This window comes from Gossypium hirsutum, chromosome A11 (assembly GCF_007990345.1).
Source record: "Gossypium hirsutum isolate 1008001.06 chromosome A11, Gossypium_hirsutum_v2.1, whole genome shotgun sequence".
Taxonomy (NCBI): Eukaryota; Viridiplantae; Streptophyta; class Magnoliopsida; order Malvales; family Malvaceae; genus Gossypium; species Gossypium hirsutum.
In genome coordinates this window covers 22,158,656-22,184,645 of record NC_053434.1, presented here as the reverse complement: position 1 = coordinate 22,184,645, position 25,990 = coordinate 22,158,656, and the positions used below count along the sequence as shown (strand labels likewise).

The following is a 25,990-nucleotide window of genomic DNA, read 5'->3' as shown; positions in this document are numbered from 1 at the left end:
AATTTATTTTCACAATTTAGCCCTAAATACTCAAATTCATCAAAAATCCCAAGACAAAACATGTTAATCTAAGACATATCTTCCATTATTCATCATCAAACATCCCAAAACACAAATATTCATCAATGGCATAATTCAAAATATTCATCAATTCACAAAATTAAGACATGGGTTTTGAAGTATTCAAAGCAACGATCTCAAAAACGTAAAAATTATCAAAAACTAAAATCAAACTAACCTTGAATTGAAATCCCTAAGATGGCCGAATGCTAAAGCTTGAAGAACAAAGTTTCTTTCTTTTTGTTTCGGTGATACAAACAATGAAGAAAGAAAAAAAAACTTATTTCTTTTATGTTTTAATGATATAATAATATAATATTATACTATTACTATTATAACTTTTATATTTAATATATAAAAAGTATATATTAACTATCATTGCCGTCCACTATCTTTTAAAATGGGCTAATTGCCCTTTAAGAACCTCATATTTAAAAGCCACCATCAAATAAGCACTTTACACCTTAATAATCAAACTTCACATTTTATGCAATTTGATACTTTTGTCAATTAAACACATAAACAACAAAATTAATTCACGAAACTTTCACACATTTAAATTCACACATCATAAACACACAAAATAATATTAAAATATTTTTCAGACTCGGATTTGTGGTCCCGAAACCACTATGTCCAATTAGAGTCAAAATCGGGCTGTTACAATAATTGTGTTATGATTTAGATTATGTATTTAATGTTAAACGGATTTATGTTTTAGTTATGTGAATCTAACATATGTGTATATGTAAATGTTCGAAATTTGGGTCTCATCCGATAATGTCTCGTAACCTCTTTCTGGCGACGAATACGGGTTAGGGGTGTTACATATGCCACGTCAACAAAATTAACAAACATTTACTTTTTCATTCATTTTGGGGTGATTTGACAAACAATGCAATTTCAAAGGTTAAAAGAAGTAAAAAATTAAATAAAAGACTAAAATAACTTTGTTGTAAAGTGAGAGGGCTAAAATAGTTATTATGCAAAAAAACTATTTGGTAAGGTTATTAATTTTTTAACTGTTATTAACTTTGTATACATTAAAGAGGCAACTTTTTTCTATCTACAATAATAATTTATTTTATAATTTTGTTACCTTTGATGATGTGAAAAATATATGGGCAAATAAATAGGTATAAATTTATTATTATTGAAATATATTTTAGCTTGCATTTGAAAAATAGTTTCGTTTCAACTTTCATTAGTACAAAAAGATTAAATGCAAAGTAGTGCAAGGAGTGAAGTAAAAAGAGAATTAATACACAATATTTATTAATATAGTTTAGACACAACAATTCTATGTTTGTAAAGCCTTGCCCAGTGAATAATTATCCTGAATTGATATTGGTGAGATATTATTGAGAAAGAACAACTATAAACCTCGAACATGTACCATAACAAATATGGAAGATATCAAACCAAATTTTTTTATTTCTCACCGTAGTTGGAAGAGAATAAAAGTTGTCAGAAAAAACAAAAATACATAAAATAATAATATAAAATCTAATACCAAATTATAAGCTTTAATCAACTCTTTGTTATGCTTATGTCTGTTGACAAGATGTCATTACACTTATGAAAATATATATATAATAGATATATTTATTAAAAATTTATGTAAAAATTTAATTATGCATTGATTAAAATGGTAAAATCGATTGTTTATTAGTATTTTTAGTTTAAATTTTATTATAACTAATTTTTATTGATTTTTATATAAAAAATATCGAAACACTCACATAAAAATAATTTAATTTAGATATGAGAGGATATTTTAATAATTTTATAATTAAATTGTTGTCTAATTAATCTATAACATTAACTCAATAAAACCCTTAAAGTATGCAACACCCATAACCCTTCTCTGTCATCAGAGTTGAGTTAGAGGATATTACGATAGTTAACAAGTCCAAAATCATCTTACCATAGTTCACAAAATAATTTAATTATAAAAAAATCATAACAAATCATCAATCATAGCATATCTAAGATTACGGGCCTTAAATCGTGCTTACAATACCTTAAAATAATTAGAAAACATTCAGGGACTAATTTGAAGCAAAATAGAAAACATGAAAAATGTTGAAAATTTTAAAAAACAGGGGTCACACGACTGTGTGACAGAGCCCAAATCGTCTGGCTCAGGAACATGGCTGTGTGGCCAAACCATGTACAATTCGAAAGTAGGGTCACACGACCGTGCCTCTAGGCCATGTAACAGCCTGATGCCATGTGGAAAAACCTACACTTAAAATCAATAAGACACATGACCGTGTAATAGCCCAAATTTTAGTGATATTGGAAATAGTGGTTTGAGACCACCAAATCTAAAAAATGAACTCGTAGATTATATTATTTACTTTTTATGAGCCAAATGTAGGTTTAAAAGATTTTTGAAATAGTAAATTGTGTTTTATAAAGATTTATTTAGTCAAGAAATTGAGAAAAAAAGTATCGAGATATCGGTGTTATAAACTGAGCCATAAATATTTTTTTAAATATTTACGGAGTGTCAATAAGGTAGTATTAAAATTTCGTTAGAAAATTTTGACGTTTGGGTGATTAATTAAATAAAAAGGACTAAATTGAAAAGATGTAAAAGTTGTTAAAAGGATTAAATAGATCGATTTTCAAATGAGGAAGGACATAAAGTGTAAATAAGCCCAAAAGAGATATTTTCGGTGGCAATAGCTGAGAAAAATCAGGAAATGGGTGAAATAAGGGCAAAATTAGAAAATTACCAAAATTAGCTAAATAAAAATGGGACCAAATTGGAATATTTAGAATTCTCTTAAATTTCTCTTCATTTTCATCAGCTGAAAAACAGTTTCTTCAGCTGAAAAACAGTCATGGAAGAGGGTTCAAGCTGGTTTTTATACTCTAGCTTCATGTAAGTTTAATTCTTGCTTTCTCCTTGAAATTTCTAAGATTATGGACTTTTACAATTGGGTCCAACTTACTATGTCATTAGTTTTTGATTCCATGGCTAATTTTTAAAGTTTCTATGGATGAGTGCTGGAAGCATATGATGAATAAATATAGAATTGAAGCTTTAATTTTGATACATGATGATTTTATCACGTAAAATTGATGGAAATTAATTTTAGGACCTAATTATGAAAGAGTTTAGAATTAAGGTCTAGTGCTAAAGTTCTGATTTTCAGAGGTTATGAAGTAGTTTAAAATGATACACTAAAGTATTAATTGAGAAAAATTAGCTCAGTTGAGGGGTTAATTGAGTAAGGACTGAATTGTATGAACTGTGAAGTTTGGGGTAAAATGGAAATCAACATTTTGCATTAAAACTGTTTTGGACAGCAGCATTAGTCTAACTTTGAAAAATCACCAAAAATTGTAGAAATCTACTAAGAGGATGAATAAAATATGAAATTAAAGCTTATTGAGTCTAGTTTCTTATAGAAGAAACGATGTAAGTAATGGAATTGTAAATCATGAGATATAATAAATTTTGTGAGACAAGGTCAAAATGATTTTGGGTTCCCCTGTTCTGACTTTGAAAAATCATAAAAAATTGAAAAAAAAAATTAGAGGGTTAAATTTATATTTTTAGAATCCTAAATGAGTCTATTTTCAATATAAACAAACAAGAATATTATTCGAATCTCGTACGAGGAGATAATTAATTTTTAGTGAAGAATGGTCGAAATTGTTAGACAGCAGAACAGGGGTGAATTTAAAGAATATACTATACTTATTGGCTAAACCAAAAATTCTGAAAATTTTATGGTAAGAAGATATGTAAGTCTAGTTTTAGGAAAAATTAGTGGATCTTAATTTGGACTTCATATCTCAAGTTAAAAATAATTTAGTGACTATGACATGGATTGACAGCTTTGGAATATAAATATATGTAAATAGTGAAATTATAGATAATGTTACTTATAAGCGTGCTATATACATTAAGTATGTGGAATAGAGAGGAGGAGGAGGAAAATATGTGAGTGACTTATGTATAAATTGATTACATGCTCGATTATATTTGGTAAATGTTAAATTTTTTAAAAATGAAAAATGTTATAAATTCATGTTTGAATTAAATGTTATATATGTTAAAGAATAATTTGAATATTGGATATTGCCTAATAAATGAATATCCAATATTGCTTAGTAAATGTCAAGCCAAATATAAAAAAAAATTGTTATAAGTGGAACATGTGTGAAAGAATGTGGTAAGTATTTTCATGGTTATTATTGAGCTCATTCACATGAATTTGTCATTTGAAATTGTGATAGACAGGAAGAAATAGTGAATAGCATGCTTATGTATGGTTATATGTAGAGGTGTGCATGGGCCGGTCCGGGCTTGCCCCGCCCAAAATGTGAGAGGGTTTAGGCAAAAATATAGGCTCGAAAAATGGGCGTGGGCAAAAAAAATAAAGCCCGTTTAAAAAACGGGTCGGGCCTCGAGTAAGGCATTTTTAGCCTGACCCGGCCCGGCCCGGCCCAAATTTACTAAATGAAAAAAAATTCTATTTTTTAATATTATTTTCTCCCTATTTTACTACTATTTTACTAGTATGTTGCTACTATTTTGTTGTTATTATTTGGATATTATATAAAACTTATTTTATTGTTAGTTTTTTTTTTTATTTTAAAGATATCTACTAATTTTGTTATTATTTTAGAGGCATTTGCTTGTTAAATTGCATCTATTTTAGTGATATTTAAGTATACATATTTTTTAAAATTTATTTTCAATTTGTTGAGAAATATTTATTTTAATGTTTTTAGTATTTTTGATGGTTTATATATATTTTAAAATTATATGAAAATAATATAAAAATTAATATGGGCGGGCCGTGTTGGGCTCGGGTTTTAACATTTTTATTCGGGTCGGGCTTGGGTAAAATTTTAGGCCCATTTTTCGGGTCGGGCCAGTCCTGGGACTAGCAAACGGGCCTAAATTTTTAGTTGGGCCCGACCTTGCCCATGCACACCTCTAGTTATATGTATTTATCTGAAACACGATAAAATGATGGTTATATATTTGATATATGGAAACATGAGACTGTGATATATGAACATGAAATATATTTTATAAATATGTTCGTTCATAATTATAAAATTGTGCAACTCAAGTGTACTATTTGTATAAAGATGATATTTCAAATGATTTGATGGGTAAAGCTCCAATGTGAGATAGTCTGAAATCAAGACAAATTATTATGAAAGCGTATTTAAAATACATAGATATGATTGTTATAAGTTATGTGAATAAATGATGTGTAAAAGTATATGCAAATGAGAAATTTAATGAAAGTTGAGCCCATACATGTTTCTTGATATTTATACGAATTATATGACTAACAATGTGATAAGAATAGGTATTAGGGCTCATGATCAATTCAAATAATTATGTTTTGCATAATTATGTTGAATATAGAGAATCGATAAGTTAATTACCATGTTATACGAATTTATTAAATATTACATGTTTACTTTGTTTTACTTTTTCCCCTAATTAATAATGATTCTATAAGTTCCGGTAATGCCTCGTAGCTTGTTCCGTTGATAGATACGGGTAGGGGGTGTTACAAGATCATGTGACAGCCCGTGTGTGGCATGACCGTGCGACAACCCGTGTCCTAGGCCATGTGCACCTAAAATGATTTCTAAAACAAGCCAAAACATTATCTATTTCTTAGATGCCAAGCCAAACCAAAACTAATCATTCACATGCCTTCAAAATACATTCAAACAAGCTTAAAACATACCAAATCATTCAACCTAAGTGCCTAACAAATATGCCCTCATTGGCACCACAATTCATACATCAAGTTTATTCACATCGTAGGTCACAAGTCCTTACCTTAAACACATGCCAAACAAAATAACCAAAACATATATATATATAGACCTTTACAAGCCAAAACCAAAGACATTTATACAAGTAAGCTAAAACCAATCTTAAACAACATCACATAAGTATATAATGTACCACTTGCAAAAAGTATTCAAAAACATATACAATGCACATATATTGTATGCCACATATCCTAAAAGTAAACATATCAAAATCTATTGAAAGATAGTTGGATAGTGTGAGTTTCGATTTGATTCGATCGTTTGATTCCACAAAACGATATCTACAAAAAATAAGAAAATGAATCGAGTAAGCTTTTACTATCTTAGTAAGTTCACAGGTTGGTTAACTTACCGCATAATCGCATTTTAGTAATTAAAAAATCATTAGTTAATATTAATTTTAACCCTGTCAACCACAACAATTCAACAGGTGAGTTTCGTAAATACGAGTCATATAATGTAACACCCCCTACCCGTATTCATTGCCGGAATAGGGTACGAGGCATTACCGGAGTTTACTGAACATTTTCAGATAATTTTGAGTCATTTATTATTCATATTTTGAAATAATCATAACGTCTCTCTATTGGGCTCTCGAAGCCCAAAACATACATTAGAAACCAACTGGAATAAAATCGAGATCATAAAAATTTTTGCAAAATCTTAAATTATATTTTCATCTAAGTACTTACCATTTCAATGCTCCTTATAATTAAACATGTTACCATTCAATCAATAGCTTGGCACTTGTCTAAGCGTCAAACAACAACATTGTTAGTATACTTGCACATATTTCATATAAATTCAACATTGATATACCTATTTTCTCAACATATCACACTTGAATTTAATAATAGTCTCAACTTACATAATTTCCTTGTATCAACATATCAAAGATAATTATATATGTACATGTCACAAAATATATTATTCTCTTACTGTTTCTTCATAAGCATATATCATTCATTTCGTTATGTCAATATTTCATGCACCATCATTTCCTTATATCTTGTATATATTTATTTCGGTAATAGTTCGTATTAAACTTAACATAAATTAAATTCCATGTACCCATACTTATTTCATTTATCTATCTTCTTAATTATTTCATACAACTATTTTGTACATATATTTCCATATGACCAATTCCTGTAAACATTTTACACAACCATTTCATATAACCATTCCATCTTATACATATTACCTGAATATCGATTGTTCAATAGATATCTTGGCGTTTCTCTTCCTCGGTCTTATTTATCTTCGACATGATGTCATAGTATCTTTCAACTATGGTTTTACTCGCTTTCTGTCATGTTGCCATGGTATCTTTCAACCATGGTCTTATTCATTTTCCCGTCATGTTGCCATGGTATCTTTCAACCATGGTCTTACTCATTTCATGTCAGGTTGCCATGGTATCTTTCAGCCATGGTCTTATTCATTTCATATCACGTTGCCATGGTATCTTTCAACCATGGTCTTACACATTTCATATCACGTTGCCATGGTATCTTTCAACCATGGTCTTACACATTTCATATCAGGTTGCCATGGTATCTTTCAACCATGGTCTTACACATTCCATATCACGTTGCCATGGTATCTTTCAACCATGGTCTTACACATTTCATATCAGGTTGCCATGGTATCTTTCAACCATGGTCTTACACATTCCATATCAGAGAGCACACTCCCGCGAACCTCATCCTTACAGTGGGATTACCAGTCCAGGCTAAATCCCCTGTAATATAAACTCATAGAGTATTATCGGGATTACCAGTCCAGGCTAAATCCCTTTCAACGATAATTACTCTAATGAGCTTGGATCTGAATTACCAGTCCAGGCTAAATTCAGACCTTAATTCGGATTACCCGTCCGGGCTAAATCCATTTTCCACATATTCTTCGGGAGGACTATATCAGGATAGGATCACCCGTCCGGGCTAGATCCTTTTTACCGTCAATTCCTTTCAGAGATCCATCGAATTTTCCTTCCATTCAACTGTGATTTTTTTCCCTTTTTTTTTTCAAATATATCGATGTTTCATAAATTTCCATATAATGAACATTCAAATCATATTCATATAAAAAAACATGCATTTCAAGCATTTAAGAATATAATTCAAGTTACACGAACTTACTTGGCGAAATTGCAGAAATATCAAGATTAAGGGGCATTTTGGTAATTTACCATTTTCCCAATTTTCACCCGATCTTAAATTGAAAATTTCATTCAATTTATTAATTTAGATAATAAAAAAATTCATTCCGTTCAATTTGGTCATTTTTGACATTTTTACAAAATTACCCCTGAAGTTTTACTTTTATTCAATTCAGTCCTTAAGCCTAAAACATGCAAATTAGCCATGCTAGCTGGATATTCATATATATTTTCCTCCTCCTACTCCCCATTCCACATCCTTAATGTATATAACACACTTGTAAGTAACATTATCTATAATCTTTATTATTTACTTTTATGAATATTCAAGCTGTCCATCTGTGTCATAGTCACTAAATTATTTATATCTGGAGATATATAACTCCAAATTAATATCCGATAATTTTACCTGAAACTAGACTCATATATCTTCTTACCATAAAATTTTTAGAATTTTTGGTTTAGCTAATAAGTACAGTTTATTCTTTAAAGTTACCCCTGTTCTGCTGTCTAACAGTTCCGACTCTTATTCACTAAAAATTAATTATATCCTCGTACAAGATTCAAATGATGTTTTAATTTGTTTCTATGGAAAATAGGCTCATTAAGGATTCTAAACATATAAATTTAAGCCCGTAATTATTTTTCTCCAATTTTTTATGATTTTCCAAAGTCAAAACAGGGGAACCCGAAATCATTCTGACCTTGTCTCATAAAATTTATTATATCTCATGATTCACAATTTCATTACTTACATAGTTTCTTTTATAAGAAACTAGACTCAATAAGCTTTAATTTCATGTTTTATTCATCCTCTAATTCGATTTATACAATTTTTGGTGATTTTTCAAAGTTACACTACTGCTGCTGTCCAAAACAGTTTTAATGAAAAATGTTGATTTCCATTTTGCCCCAAATTTCACAGTTTATACAATTCAGTCCTTGCTCAATTAACCCCTCAATTGAGCTAATTTTTCTCAATTAATACTTTATTCTATCAATTTAAACTTCTTCATAACCCCTAAAAATCAGAACTTTAGCATTAGACATTAATTCCAAACTCTTTCTTAATTAGGTCCTAAAATGAATTTTCCATCAATTTTACTTGATAAAATCATCATATACCAAAAGTAAAGCTTCAATTCTATGATTATTCATCATATTATTTCAGAACTCATCCATAAAAACTTTAAAAATTAGCCATGGAATCAAAAACTAATGAAATAGTAAGTTGGACCCAATTGTAAAATTCCAAAAACATAGAAATTTCAAGGAGAAAGCAAGAATTAAACTTACATGAAGCTAGAGCATGAAAACCAGCTTGAACCCCCTTCCATGGCTGTTTTTCAGCTGATGAATATGAAGAGAAATGAAGAGAATTCTAGATATTCCAATTTAGTCCCATTTTTATTTAGCAAATTTTGGCAATTTTCCAATTTTGCCCTTATTTCACCCATTTCCTGATTTTTCTCAGCTATTGCCGCCCAAAATATCTCCTTTGGGCTTATTTTCACTTTAGGTCCTTCCTCATTTGACAATTGAGCTATTTAATCTTTTTAGCAACTTTTACACATTTTCCAATTTAATCCCTTTTATTTAATTGACCACCCAAACGTCAAAATTTTCTAACGAAATTTTAGTACTACCTTATTGACATTCCGTAAATATTTATAAAAATATTTATGGCTCGGTTTATAACATTGAGATCTCGATACCTCTTTTTCTCAATTTCTTGACCAAATAAATCTTTATAAAACACAATTTACTATTCCAAATATCTTTTAAAAACTACATTTGGCTCGTAAATATTAAATAATATAATCTACGAGTTCATTTGTCGAATTTGATGGTCTCAAACCACTATTTTCGACATCGTTGAAATTCAGGCTATTACATATAATCATCACAATTATACAGTTTTAACCATTATCAAGTCACGATATATTATCGGAAACCATGAACACTTACACAATTCACCATCGAAGCATCATAACTGAAAATCAAATACGTATCAATATCATGTCATTTAACCTTAAAATTTTTAGCTCGATGAATGATATAAATAGATGCGGATATGTGGTTAACCATCCAGAACACACCAGAATGCTCAAATGAGCTAGACCAACCGAGAACACACTTGGGCACTTGGTGCCTAACTGTTAGATAACATCCCTCAATAAACACACCTGGGCACCAAGTGCCAAGTCCGTAAGCTAACATCTGCCCTCGGTAACATGCCAGAATCACTGTAAATATAGCATGGTTTTTTGCAACAAATGCTGGACACCTATATATTCAGTAGAAAGTAACACATCAAAAGTCATCATCTCATCGCAAGTCAACCCCATAACGTACACAATATAACCTATTGGCATGCCAATTATATCCCTATGTAGGGTGAGTATTTGATCGAGTCGAGTCGAGTCGAATCGAGTAAAAAATTTTTGAGTTAGTCGAGTTGACAAATCCTATTTTAGCAACCAAACTCAATTTGAATTTTTTTAATCGAATTGAATCGAGTCAAAAAATTTTGAGTCAAATTGAGTCGAGTTAACGAATCCTATTATTTATACTTAATGTTGCGTTTAGATGGACCAATTATTTAACTAGTAGACGAAGTACAAGATTATTTAATTACATGAACAATATAATAATTTTGTCTTTTAACTTAATAGGTAAACATGTATCAAAAGGACGTAGTTTTACCTTTTAACTTAATTATTTTGAATTATAACTTTTAAAAAAGTAAACATTTATCAAAATGACGTAGTTTTGTCTTTTCTTATTTGGATTTTCGGATAACTCGAATTGTGTAATTCATATTCGAGTTAAACTGAAAAGCTTATTTTTTATTCGAGTTGGTCTGAATAACTTAATTAACTCAAATAATTCGAACTATTTAATTCAAAATTTGAATTTTTTATTGAGTTTTTCGAATTGAATGGAATTTTGCTCACCCCTATCCCTATGTTCATCTGGGCTCGATATAGGTAATCATATAGCATTTTATAATTCAATTCATTTTCTCACCTTGTACCAATTTGTAACAATTCAAATATATATATTAACATACCATAACTCAGATATCAATATAATATTATAAATTATACCTAATTAAACCATATGAACTTGCCAGTGTTAAATTGCAAAGATGACAATATCAGAGACTAATTAATAATTTTTTTCTTTTTCACAATTATCTACTAATTCTTGATCATTGGTCGACTATTTAACATCACAGTAATAATGTGCAAGCGTATACTGTCAATGCAAGTTTAGTAGACAGATGTGAGTCTGTCGGATATCGATCCCACAAGGATGGTAGACTTTTGTCTATTAATGTCGGTGCAATAACTAGATATGAACAAGATAAATTGTGAGGATGATTGTCGATGCAATAACTTAAAAACAACAAAATAAAATATGATAATGGTAAATTGGGATCTCCAACATGAATCTTCAGCAGAATATTAAGTACTCACAAGGTATAAAAGTATAGGTGATTGTTGAGGTAATAAAATTCAATGTATATCTTACCCAGCGTCACTTCTCTATTTAATCTAATACTTAAACATGCACATTAACCCTACCTTTTGATGATGGCAACATGGCACTATTAAGAACAAGTGGACTAAATTTCTCTAATCCTCACTCAACTTTCGTTGTAATGCTTGTTGGCTCGAATTGTCAATGCACTTTCCAGTGTTAGTGACTACAATAACACTTCCGTGTTAAGAAACATTTAAACCCCAATATTAAACAATAAAAGCAAGATTGAATAAGATAACATTTAACCAAGAATTCATGTGTACTTCTATATAAACAGCAAACAAAGAATAATCACCAGCATTTAGAAAGAAATAAGAAAGAATCGAGTGGAGAGTATTATTCCTAGACAACTTGACTGGATCTCTCTTTTCCCTCCTGTCTCGCACTTAGATCTCCTCGTCAGAAGCTAGTCTACATTAATTTTCACGTTGGCTCACCCGGGAGAGGCTTAAGCTGCTATGACCGCAAGCTTCAAGGTAGGATGAATATAATGATGATTAAGAAAAAAAAAGCTCTCTCTTTTCTTCTCACGTCAACCTATTATGTCCTCCTCCAACAATACAGGTGTGTTTTCCTCAAAATTATTCTGTCCTTGTATGTACAGGTTGGTTATACCAGACTAGACAGCTCACACAGTTTTAGTTTTTATCCGGACAACTATTAGGTGCGGCGACAATTCTGGACGCAATCTAGAATTAACTCATGCAGCGACATTAAAGCAAAAAGATAGCAAAATTAAGAATAAAATAAGCTAGGATTCACTGAGTTATAAAATGAAATTTACTAAACTGAAAATGCTAAAATATATGCTAAGAATAACTAAATTGAAACAATTTAAACAATAAGGAAGAGAGAAAACCTACGTTCTTTCTAGTGCTATCAATCATACAAAGTAAAGAAGATGACTGAAGCTTTTATTTTTCATGTGTTCCGATTTTTAAAGTTGAAGATCAAAGATGAAAAAAAATGTTTTGTTATATTTTTTTTACTTTTTATTATTATAAATATTATTAACATATAATTAACATATAAAATTAATGAAAACACATCATTAGAGGTCCACTATATGTTCATAATGATATTATTAACTTATAAGTCCTTCTATTTACATTAATTAATCCATTTAATCATTAAAATTTAATAGTCATCAAATTTTACTTTTTTACGATTTAATCCTTTTTGCTTAATTAATTATCCAAACGTTAAAATTTTGAAACCAAAATTTAGTACACCTATATAAAAACTTCGTAAATATTTAATAAAAATATTTAGGGGATGAATTTATAGAAATGAGGTTCCGATACCTCATTTTTTAAAACCACTTAACTTTAGGGACAAACCACTTGTACTTAACTATTCCTTTAATTAGCAAAAATTATCAGATAAAAAAATCTATATAATACTATATTTGACTCGTAAATATTAAGTAATAATATTTACACTCACTCGTTGGTTTTGTGGTCTTGGAACCACTGTTTCCGACACTACTGGAAAACGGGCAATTACAAAATAATTATAGGTAAATTACACAATTAGTTATTACATTATGGGTAAGTTTTCGTCTTGGTCAATTAATTAAAAAAATTTACAATTTGGTTATTGAACTATTTGAAAGTTTTCATTTAAGTCACTGAACTATTTAAAAGTTTTTATTTAAGTCATTGGTCTATTAAGTTTCTTTTTTTTTAAAAGTTTTACTAGCAAGCTTCAAGTGACCATTTGATGATTGGTATGATGGATCAATACCCATTGAAGAGTAAAAGAACTGCCTTAGGTCTAAGTCGATTTGATAGTCAGTGTTGGATATCAAAGAAAAAAGTTGTTTTGAATTTTGGTTAGCCAATTGGTGATGTCTAAAGCTGTTTCACGAAAATAAACTAAATTGTAGAAGAGAAAAGAAAATTTTTTTAGATTAGTGTAAGCATTGCAAATAAAGAAAGTCATATAACATCAATTTTAAAAGTCCAATGACTCAAATAAAAACTTTTGAATAATTCAGTGACCAAATTATAATTTTTTAATCAAATGACCAAAACAAAAACTTGTCTATAGTTTAGTGACTAATAGTGCAGTTTATCCAATACTTGTAAATAATTCCACAACGTGATTTGGTTTCCCCAAAAACACGTGGTAAAACTGTGTTGTCTGTCTACAACTAAGGCTTCCTTTGGTTTGGCTGTAAAAGCCAGTGAGGTGCAGTTGGGGGGAGGAAATGGTACCAATCTCACTGTTATGCTGTTTGGTTCAGCAAATCAGTGCAGTGAGATTGCATCTCCACCACATTGCTCAGCTGAAAATTAACTGGAGATTTTAGTTGCAATTGAAATCAACTGAACTGTTGGTATTTTTAACCGACAAAAATACCCTGCTGCAACTAGAACCATGTCAATGGATAAGCTCTCAAAATGGAGATCAAAGAGACAAAAAAAAAATATACCCTCAAAAATGGTGACCCTTTCAGCTCCACTCTCCCATAACTCTTTATGCTCTCCAGAATTATCAACAAAACACCATGGTTGTCCTCTTTATCAACCCATGTACCTCTCAGAGTCACCTGTTCTTCTTCTGGTATGGCCCTTGCTTTTTTTTCTTTCTTTATTTCTTAAACTGCTTCCAAATTCTTTTTCCTTTTTTCCTCTTTTGAATGTTTGGAATACGGATTCAAGCTTGAAAGTAATTCCCATTATGTGGGTAAATCTCAATTGCCGTGATGTCTTCAGTTCAAGTCATGTTTTGGGGTTTATGTTGTTGAGTTATTGTCTGGAACTTTCATGGGGGAAGCCATGTTTAGCTTTGTGTTTTCTCTTTAATTACTATCGCTGATATGTTTTCTTCCATCGAAGCAGCTAGCAAACGTGTTCCCAAATCCGAGGAAAGCTCGTCTCCACTAAGGACTGTAGCTTGTGGCCTTCTTGCTGTATGCACCGTTGCCACTGCCTCGCCTGTAATTGCTGCCAATCAGGTTGAAAACCTTCACCACTCCTCTGGGTTAAGAATTGCCAGGAACACATAAATTGTTGCACGGTAGCTGTTTGTATCTTAGCCTGAAAGAAGAAATAATGGAATTCATACGTAAATTAGCCTAGTTAATTCAATCAAACTGTCTATCCAAGTTACCTTAGGTCATTTAGTAACTGGCTTGCTCGGGTAAGGATGACTATTGGGATTGGGGAATAAATGTTCCTATATCCATCTGACGATTCAAATTAACACTGTCAAAAGGCCACTAAAAATGTCTAATTACTAAAGCATTGTCATGCAGAGGCTTCCTCCGTTGTCAACGGAGCCGAACCGATGCGAGCGTGCCTTCGTTGGTAACACCATATGTCAGGCAAATGGTGTGTACAATAAGCCGCTCGATCTACGCTTCTGCGATTACACTAACGAGAAATCGAACTTGAAGGGGAAATCTGTTACGGCTGCACTTATGTGGATGCTAAGTTTGATGGTGCAGACATGTCTGAAGCTGTGATGTCAAAGGCTTATGCTGTTGGAGCTAGCTTCAAAGGTAAATCTTCTTTATGTTTTGCATTTTCTACAATCATACATCTTTTCGTAACTCAGTGTTTTTGAGACAATTATAATTTTGTGCAAATTATCTATTTGATAAACTTGGCACAATTACTCGTATATATTTAGATACAAATATATGAGTATGATCCTCAAAATACATGAAAACATTTAGAAAAAATTAAGCATACACGTACCGAGTACATGTGTGTATTCAACACACATCCAAGTTGAGTATTGGAAATCATGGTGAATAAGTTTAGCATAAAATGGGAAATGATCCAAAATATAATGAACACAGGTACAGACTTCTCGAATGCGGTTTTGGATTGAGTTAATTTCGGAAAAGCGAATCTGCAAGGAGCTATATTCAAGAACACAGTGTTATCTGGTTCAACATTCGACAATGCGCAGCTTGAAGATGCAGTTTTCGAAGATACCATCATCGGTTACATTGATCTTCAGAAGCTTTTTACCAACACAAGCATCCGTGCTGAAGGAAGAGTTGAGTTGGGTTGCCGATGACTGATTTATATACACATATATATTCTATGTTCTTACTTTCTTTTTCTTTTTTAATTTTCATGTTGAGATTAAAAATGGTACTGGAAAACAGTTATTTCTGGTTTTGCTGCGTCTTTTATGTGCTTTGGGCCGCAAATGAAACAGATCAAAAATTTGTGGAAAAGAATTTGGGTCAATCGGCGTTCAGGCTGATGTCTGATTTGAAAGTTTGCTTTATTATTTAAAGGCACAATGGCTATTTAAAAGAAAATTTCTATTTTTCATTTTTACTCCCTTAAACTTGCATTACTTGGTAAAATCTCAAAATTGATAGAAAAATTTACTTTTGTTGATGAGGCATATACGTGGATATAATACCAATAATTAATTAAAATTTTAAATTTAAAAAATTCAAAACTATATTTAAAAAAATAAATACATTATAAATTATAAAAAATATATTTAATTATATTGAATCAAAGTTTATGTATTAAATGACACATTGGATCAAAATTCGTGTATAAATTTGAAATTTATACCTATATAAACTATAGCAAATATAGCAATTTATACTTGCATCTTAGGAAATTTTGAGAAAAGGGATTAAAAGCCATCTAAAATAAACAAGTCGATTAAGACATTATTGGCGTTAATTGCATAGGCTCCCTTTGGATAGGCGGTGCGTTTATCTAATAAATAATCTAAATTGATTATATAATTCATTAAAATATTAGAAGATACATTTTAATATTCTATTAAATGAATCTATAAATTCACATATTTTAATAATTTTAAAAAATTATATTATATATCAGTTCTAATCTGATGTCCTTAATAGTCATTTTTTATTCTCATCTCACTGCTACAGCTGCGTTTGAATCCAAATACACACTCCACCATTGTTTTTAATCTCACCGCTACAGTATCCAATCTCACTGCTACAGTAACTAATCTCACCGCCACCGCTTTTTTTAACCTCACCGGAGGTAAACACACTGCTAATCCAAACTCACCCTAAGAATGTAGGACCCGCTTTGTTTTATATATATACGGAGAAAGGAGTGTGTAAGACATGTTTTCTATTGTTGGAAATTAGAAAACAAATGTCGTATTGTTGATTTATTAAAATTAAAAAAAATGGGTTTTAAATTAAAGTTGAAAAGTCAAAGTAAGGTAAGAAAATGATGATGTGTGGATGCCAGCCAGCTTTGATGATAAGTGATTGATTTCCATCGCATAGACTTTTCTTGCTTTTCCGATACTTTCCTTTCCTTGGTCGTTAAATGCTGATTAAATTAAACGCGTCAAATCCATTACTCCTTACCCATTCCAATTTTTCTATTAAAAAATTAAAATACCCACTATTATTTGATTTCATCACTACAATTATTTCCTCCATTTCCCTCTGTATAAAAAAGGAAATTAGATTGATAGATTAAAATAAAATTGCTATAAATTTTTTTAAAAATTGGGAATAAAAAATTCAAATAAAGTACGCAAATTGATTTTTATTTTTTTAAGAAAAAGATTTGATATATATTTTTTTTATTTTCAATCCAGTTGTTATGACATTATTATTATGAATTATAATTTTCAACTTTAAAAAATTAAAAAACATATCTTCACGTCTCTGATACATTTGCCCTCTATATAATCTCCTTTTCACTTCCTTTGCCTTCTTTCTTCTTCCTCGTGGCACCCCCCCATATTTCAAAGGATTCCTTCAGGTAATCTGCAAATCGAATTATATATATGCATACGCACACTCACACATAAATATGCATACATATATATATATATGGTTTCTTGCTTTTTCTTTCTATTTTTATTCGGTTAAAAACAAATCTGTTTTTAGTCAAAGTTCAAAGCGTTTCTATAGCAGATCTGAAAGGTTTTTAGCTGTAAAATTGAACTTCCCTTCTAGGATTTTCATTCTTAGTTCTTATCTCCTAATTAATCCCTTATTTTTCGGTTTTTTTAAAGTCAACTCTCTCTTTAATTATATAAATCCTGGGTTTAATTTGAATCGATCCCAAATAAATTTTTTCCACGGTAAGGCTCTAGATCTGGGTTTATTTATGAGCAACAAAATTAAGATCTGTGTTTATTATTATTTAAAAACTGTGTTTTCTTTATTTTACGATTTTAATTGAATTTTTATTGTTGGATCTGCGGTTTGACTTTTTCTTTTATAGGTTTTTTTTTTAAATCGGCGTTCATTTCGAATATTTTTATTTTCCGGGGAAGATGAATCGTTGCAGTCTTCAAGAAAACGCCTCCGTTTCGGCTTATGATCATCAAAGGGGCGGCCCAGTTGTTTGTCCTAAGCCTCGGCGAATTGGGGTTCTCGCCAATAACCCTAACAGGCCCTTGAGATTGCATTTGAGGTATAATTTTCTTTCTTTCTTTTTCTACGAGTCTTTAATTAGGATCTTGTTTTATATTTTTTTAGGGCTGATCTAATTTGTTTATAGGGATTGTGATTTAATTATGTTTTTGTGTTTTTAATTTCAGTCATCAAGCCGAGGTCAGTGATTTAAGAGCCGGTGCGGAGCTTTTAGATATCATCCTCAAGAAGGTATTCTTGAATACCAGCTCTAACTTTTCGCCCTTTCATTTGAGACTTTTGTTTGAATCATATTCGAGTACACTAAAAGGATATGCTCCTTCAAAGTTCAAAGCCCCTCAAAATACATGAAATATCTAAACATGAGTCTATATGATCTTGAAAGACCTTATAAATACGTGAAAATCTTAGAAAAATATGAATATAACTCTGTTTGTCGCTAATCTGTGGCTTACGCGTGACGACGTAATTATCCTTTAAACATAAAATTTCTGGACAAATCAAACTTATGGAATTTCAAAAATTTATGTTTTGAGTTTATGCACACATGGTTTTAATATTTTTGTTTTCAGGGTGAACTCGTTTTAACGTGTTTATGGTTTGTTTGTAGCAGGAGGATTTCGGGATAGAACAATCTGCGACACAAGTAGCATCATCACCTCCATTTTTTTGTGGGTCACCTCCGAGTAGGGTTTCGAATCCGCTTGTGCAAGATGCTCAATTCCGTGATGAAAGACTTGCAGCCTTTTCAACATTCCAAATCCCAACTCCATCGTCTCCATCATCATCATCATCATCACGCAAAGGAGGGTGTGTTAGGATGAAGTTTGGCCTTAAACCGGCCACCGTTAGAGTAGAAGGATTCGATTGCCTTAACAGAGATCGCCGAAATTCCAGCATCCCTGCTACGGCCTAAAACTTTAAACTACAAGTGTACATACAGGAAAATCGAAGTGCCACCATTTCCAAAAACAAGGCGAGGTAAATTTGGAGAAAAAATTAGAGATAATTTCAGTTTAGTAGTGTTTATATGACGTGTTTTTGATTGCTAATAGCCATTTTAAGTAGTTTGATTGAAGAGAAGATAAGGTGGAGAGGCAGAACAAACTTTGTGTTGTGAAGAAAGGTTTGAATTATGCTCTTTTTGTAATATATATGTAAGATGTGGGTTACTATTGTTAAGAGTATTGATTGATATTTGTTCTTGGGAGATAAGCAGCATGGGAAATTCTGTATAGATTGAATTTTGCTTAGTTACATTACTCTGTAAATGGTTATGAATATGAGTATGTTATTTATGTTTATATAATTGTGCCATGTAATTTTTGTATAATTTTTGTACTTATACCGTAATTCATGTGGGGATTGTTTTCGAGGATTTGTTGCCTTGTCTCTGCAATGTTATTTTTGTACTAGTCTGCCGCCTGTATGCATGTGTCGCCATCCGGATTGGGATATTTATGAATAAGAAAATATTGGAATTTGAGTATTTTAATAAAAATTTGTGGTGGATTTGAAGTGAAGGTGGATGTCATTATCCGAATGCTACTAGTGATGCATTTGGTATAAAAATAAATCTATCATTCATATTCGACGATGTTGTATTCGGATCATGATATTTGAATATTTATCTGATTTACTGAATTTAAATATTAGTGGATTTTTTTATTGAGATTTAAGTCTATTGGCATTAATAACAAGGGGGGGAGACCGTGAGATTTGAGTACGTTTTAGGTGTGTTATTTTTGCTATAGCAATAGCAAATATGTTTGAACATATATATTTTTTAGTTTAAAAGTTATGTGGAGATTTAGGTAGATAAAAGAATTGTATAAGAAAAGTTGATTGAGTTTTAGTTTGATTGGTATGAGTATTGTTGTCAATGTAGTAAGATGTGTATTTGAGTATACCAAAGCATATTATACTTTTATTTATGGGTTAAGAGGGGTTTGAATAGCTTTAGGCTTTATGTTAGAAAGAATTAGTATTTATAACGAGATTATAAAAAAAAAATTATACAACAACTTAAATTTTAATATTATAAAAATTGTAGATATTTGATTTTTTTGGTACAGAAAAACTTAAAAAGATGATTATCGGGTGCAGTCACATAATTACATCTGTATCATGAAACATACAAGCTATCCAACATTAAATTGGCAGTAATGGAAGAATGGCCGTAGGAATCTGTGTTTGAATTTTGCTTTTGGTATGATAGGGATGTAATTATTAATTGCATGGTTAAGTTACCTTATAGCCTATAAGAAAGCCGTAAATTTTATTAATTTAAAAGGGGTTTTAAATCCCGTACAAGACCGACAGAAAATGACCAAAAACCTATACAACTGATAGTTTACCTAATGCAAACTTTACTATCTTAAGGTATGAGTCATTCTTCTTGTTCATTTGTAGTATAAAAACACTCTTTCATAGTTTACCAAATCACAAGGTAGGTTTAGCTAAAGACGGTGATAATTTTCAAAGCTCATTAAAGGCAAAAATATTTCATACCCGAATATCTTAACCTATCAAAGTATAATATACGTTGATAATGGTAGTAGAAATGATCACAAAGTAATTAAAATGAACAAATAAGAACACATTTTACGTGAAAAATTTTTATCAGAAAAAATCATGAGTAAATGAAAAAAAATTCACTAATATTGGAAAATAACAATACAAGAAGTTTGCTACTATGCACAGTTTGTAAAAGGTTAAACAATTTGTCTAATAGAAAGAAGTATAATTCTATACAAATTTAATTTGTTCAGTATAGTCCATACTCACATATCCTCAAATTTACCTCTATTTTATTTTTTTAACAAATAAGTTGTATCTTCAAATTTTCAAGTTGGATAAACGAAATTCAAGTCACACAATTATAATAATATATTACATTATTTGTAATATATTTAACCAACATTGGACTATTTATACCTTGTGTTAGAATACTAGCTTCCCTTGCTCATGTTAAATATATATACATCAGGTTAATAGACTAGCTTCTTCTATTCATACATATGTATTAAATAATTTTTTCCTTTGAATTTTTATTATATTTTTTAAACAAACGTTCCTGTTAATAAGAATTTTTTTAATCGAAATTTCAATCCTTTTATAAAAATGTATAAGCAAATTGGAAATAAATGTCTTTTATAGACAAAAATCAAGAAAATCACATACTTGGCTACAAAGAATAAAGAAAACAGCCGAGGAGAGTCTCTTACTAAACTATGTCTTGAAAGGTAGAAAACCTAAACTTTATGACGGAGGAAAAGAGTTTTCATTGCTTGAATAAGATTTCCTTGCCTAAATTGGGAATAAAGAAAAATCTCAATACATTAACACGTCTTATTCAATTAATGGTACTCTCAGCCATCAATGATATCATGCGATGAGTCTCTATACAGTTTCTTGCTCTTGTGATAGAAAATACATCTTTGACCTAATACAACAAATGTGATAAGGATTTGTTTGTTTTAGTATAAAAGTTTTTAGGAAAATAGTTTTAGCCTTTTTCGATGTTTGTTTCAAGTAAAATAGGATGGTCAACGTAAAAAAATTTTCTAGCCAACGTAAAAATTATTCCCTTATTCCCGTAAAATGTCTTATCAAAATTTATTCCGTAAGACATTTTGCAAAATGATAAGGCTCTATTCACTGTAACACCCCCATACCTGACCCAAACATCGGGTCAAAGCACTAGGATGTTACGTTCTCTACTACATTCTTCACTTATCAAAAAAATTCTTATAAACTTTCTAAACTTTTCAATTTAGTCCCTTTTTGTCATAAAAGTTCAATATTCACTAATTAATTATATTAAATCAATTTTCTTTCTTGTTACATTTTAATCACATAATTTATCTTAATATCTTGTTTCACATATCAAATTTTTATGTATTTCACTTCTATTATTTCATCCACATATTTTTTTCAAGTTTAACAATTTAGTCCTTGTTATTATAAAAATTCCACATGTTTCCACAATTTCACTTTTACAATACTTTATGCATATTTCATCATCTCATAACACATTAATTAAAATTTTACCATAATTTTCTTATTCACATATTAAATTGTTTCATACTTAAACTTCTGTACAATTTTCAATTTAGCCCCTATTGCCATGTAATTTATTTTTCACTATATAAACACTTTAATCAAATAATTCATTATAATATCTCATTTCACATGACGAATTTTCATGCATATCACTTCTCTTGTTTCAATTATAAATTTCACAAAGTTTACAATTTAATCCTTAACATCATGAAGATTCATTATTTATTAAAATTTCATCTTAACATCACTTTGTAATCAATTCACTACTTATCATAATCTCAAATGTATGTTTGTTTCATTGAAAATAATTTTTATGAAATATTTTCAGGAAATTTGTCAAATAACAAAAAATATTTTACACAGATTCATCCAAAGGCTAGAAAATATTAGTTTTTCCAGAAATGTAAATTATTTTTCAGAAATTATTTTCTGAAAATTATTTTTAGTGAAACAAATTGAGCCTAAAACTCTAAACAAAATCATAAAAAAAATCTGATTTCGCCTTTAGGAAAAAGTTTTTCTTTTAATGATTTAGTTTAAGCAAAATCCTAAATGAAAATAAAAGAGTAAATATTTTTTTTTATAAATATGCCGCATGTATTTTATCATGTGTTGGAAAATTAACAAATCTGTCCATTAATCAATATATAAACTTTAGGGATTAAACTTGATACTAACTTTTTTATGGGCCATCATGGAATACACCAAGTCACGAACACCTCTATCTGAAACACATATCAGCTAATAATGTTCACACTCGGACAAAATCATGGCCTACTGATGATTTGCATTTTCAGGCCAATTCTGATAGGACTTCAAGCTTCTTCTTTTTTTCCCACTTAAAATTTTTTAAATATTTATACTTTATAAATTATGACATGTAAATAAAAATACCAACGATTAGGGGTGAATGATTAATCGAATTGAGTCAAATTAAGTGAAAAAATTTCGAATTAGTCAAGTTGATGTAACGGCCCAAGTTTTAGGTTTTGCATCTATGAATACTTGATACAAATATTTGTCTGCTTTAGTGGTTAAGTATTCTGAGAGTGTTTAAGAGGTTATGAGTTCAAGCTTTGGCTTTAGTAAATTTTGGTATTTTTCTAACTTGAGCCCTATTCTTGCTCTGTGGGCTTATATTTAATTATTTGCAAAATCAAATTAGAATGAGCTTGTTGATTCAAGTGGTAAGGGAGTTAGTGTGTGGAGGTCTTGTGTTTAAATCCTGCGTGAGTGTGAATGTTAAGTTTTTTGTTCAGTTGACTGATAGAGTTTCGGTTGTACTGAAAGTTTGAGGAGGTTGAGATTATGTAGTAATGGGAAGTTGGGGAGAATATCCTTTTGAATTTATTTTTGTTTTTCTTTCTTGCCGTTTTTGTAACACCCTGAAAATTTCTACAGTAAGATATTATCCTTAATATAGTAAAATAAGGAAATAAAGTGACAAGAAGAAGAAAATTGAGTTATGTCACTGGGAAGTATATTATGACATATTGATTCAAGAAAGGACTAAATTGTAAAAGTGAGAAAAGTTTTGTGGCCCAAGAGTAAATACTAAAAATTTGAGGGATTAAAGTGTAAATATGAAAAAGTTGAAGGACTAATAGTGCAAATATTTTAAGGGTGGAATGATTTAAAAACGAAGGAAAATTGATGAATTAGGACCAAATTGAATAGGTGAAGAATTATAAGGGACTAAATTGTAATTTTACCAAATTAAGTGATGACTCAAGAATGGAATTTTAAAAGATCACGGAGGGCAAAATGGTCAATTGGAAGAGGGAAAAATCTAGAAAGTAATGTGATGTTGGTGATATTTTATAATTATTTAATTAGATAATTCTTATTTATTTAATATTTTAATAAGATATTTTATTATTTTATTTAGTCTATATATATATGTGTGTGTGTGGAAAAAAAAATACACACACACCATCCATCATCTTTACAATTTGGTCATTCTACCAAAAATTCACCATTTTCACCCAAAAATCAAAAGAATTTCCATGACTACCAAGAGATAAAAATGTTAAGGAAACTATGGGAAGTTAGAATATCAGGTTGGATTCAAGAAAAGGAAGCTGAAGGAGAGAGAAAATCAAGTTAAAGATTGAAATCAATGGAACAAAGTAAGAACATCAAGATTTCAATACATTTTTAAGATTAATATTATTGAAAAAAACATGAAATTGATGTTAATGTAGAGTTTTCTTATATATGGTCTTATGTTCTTGATATGTTAGTGAAGAGAAAATAAGAGAAAGTAATGAGAAATAGTGTAGAGAAAGAAAATAAGGGTGTTATAAACATAGTAAATAAACATCTTGCACTAAAACAGTTTTCAGCAGCAGTAGGATAACTTTGAAAAATCACCATAGATTATAGAAATCTAATTAGAGGATGAAAAAAATATGGAATTAAAGCTTATTGAGTCTAGTTTCTTATAGAAGAAACGGTGAAGAAATAAAATCGTGAATTGTGAGATATAATAAATTTAGTGAGATAAGGTTAGAATAATTTCGGGTTACCCTGTTCTGAATTTGGAAAATCATAAAAAAATGGAAAAAAACAATTAGGTTCTTAAAGTTATATGTTTAAAATCATGAATGAGTATATTTTAAATAGAAACAAACAAGAACATCATATAAATCTTATAAAATGAGTTAATTAATTTTTAGTAAAGAATGGTCGAAACTATCAGATAGCAGAATAAGGGTGAATTTTAAAAAATAAACTGTACTTATTGGCTAAACCAAGAATTATGAAAATTTTATGGTAAGAAGATGCATAAGTCTAGTTTCATATAAAATTAGTGGATCTTAATTTTGAGTTCTACAGTTCAAGATATAAATAATTTAGTGACTATGACGCAAATGGACAGTTTTGAAAATACATATAAGTAAATAGTGAAATTATTGATAATGTTACCTATAGCATGTTATATAAATATAGGATGTGGAATGGAGAGAAGGAGGAGAAAAATATGTATGAATATTCAGCTAGCATGGCTAATTTGCATATTTTAGGCTCAGGGACTAAATTGAATAAAAGTAAAACTTTATAGGTAATTTTGTAAAAATGTTATAAATGAATGATAAACTGTAATTTATACATATTTTTACCCCATGCTTAACACATTTTATGGATGAATTCTCCTTAGATATGGTGAATTTGGTGGTCCTAATCCATTAATTTCATGTTTTATACTTAGATGAGCATAGGAGAGTGAAAAGAACGAGAAACGGGCCAAAAACGGAGAAAATGAGACAACGTACGACATCAACACGGCTTGAACTTCCTCACACGGGTAGACCACACGGCCGTGTCAATTTGACAGAATCGAAGCACGATTCATACGGGTAGACCACACGCCCGTGCCTATTTAATAGGCTTGACCACGGCCTGAAGTAATCGCACACGGGCGTGTCCCTGTCGAGCCCAAGCAGAGTCCTATTCGGAAAAGGCCACTTTTGAGGGCTCTTAGGCATTCCAAAGCCTATAAATACACCCTAGAAGAGGAAAAGAGGGGGACGCACAGGAGGAAGCAAGGAATTGCTCAAGGAAAACCGATTGATCCATCTCAGAAGCCGAATTCACCATCAAGACTGAAGATCTCCCTTCAGATTCCCTCAGGAGTCTTGGGTTTTCTTATGTTTTGTTATTTTTATTTTTTTGAGATGTGTTCTTTCATTAGTATGAACTAAAACTCCTAAACTCCTAAGGGGAATGAAACCTAAGACGGATTTTGTTATTACCATCTGAATTGTATGATAAATATTTGACTTATTCTTAATTATGTGTTCTTAATTCTTGTTTTGATATTCCAGGATATTGATTCAAGTTAAGCTCTTATTCAGAGGAGGAATAGACCCTGTCTAAGAGTAAATTTTTTATAGTTAAGCGGAGTTGGTTGCACACCTAGAGATAGGGTGACAAGATTTTGCTGGATTAGGGTGAAACCT

The 25,990-nt window shown here is 30.4% G+C and overlaps 1 protein-coding gene and 1 pseudogene across 6 annotated transcripts; both read left to right on the top strand.

Moving 5' to 3' along the window:
• Positions 1-13,763: 13,763 nt before the first annotated feature.
• Positions 13,764-15,745, top strand: LOC107912731 (thylakoid lumenal 17.4 kDa protein, chloroplastic-like; annotated as a pseudogene).
• A 1,163-nt stretch (positions 15,746-16,908) lies between these two features.
• On the top strand, positions 16,909-19,267 carry LOC107912729 (uncharacterized). Of its 6 annotated transcripts, none has more exons than XM_041081356.1 (4): positions 16,909-17,343; positions 17,812-18,003; positions 18,131-18,194; positions 18,577-19,267. In XM_041081356.1, exons 2-4 carry the CDS (start codon positions 17,864-17,866, stop codon positions 18,877-18,879), a joined length of 507 nt encoding a protein of 168 aa, XP_040937290.1. In that variant the 5' UTR covers positions 16,909-17,343; positions 17,812-17,863; the 3' UTR covers positions 18,880-19,267. The 6 variants fall into 6 exon arrangements, with proteins under 6 accessions (XP_040937290.1, XP_016696524.1, XP_040937287.1 ...); XM_016841035.2 differs by having other exon boundaries at positions 17,184-17,343; positions 17,864-18,003; XM_041081353.1 differs by having other exon boundaries at positions 17,184-17,343; positions 17,864-18,003; positions 18,574-19,267.
• Positions 19,268-25,990: the final 6,723 nt, after the last annotated feature.

Coding starts and splice junctions, on each gene's coding strand:
- LOC107912729 (XM_041081353.1), top strand. CDS start 17,864: ATGAATCGTTGCAGTCTTCAAGAAAACGCCTCCGTTTCGGCTTATGAT. Junction 18,004..18,130: donor CCCTTGAGATTGCATTTGAG/GTATAATTTTCT, acceptor TTTTAATTTCAG/TCATCAAGCCGAGGTCAGTG. Junction 18,195..18,573: donor TAGATATCATCCTCAAGAAG/GTATTCTTGAAT, acceptor GTTTGTTTGTAG/CAGGAGGATTTCGGGATAGA.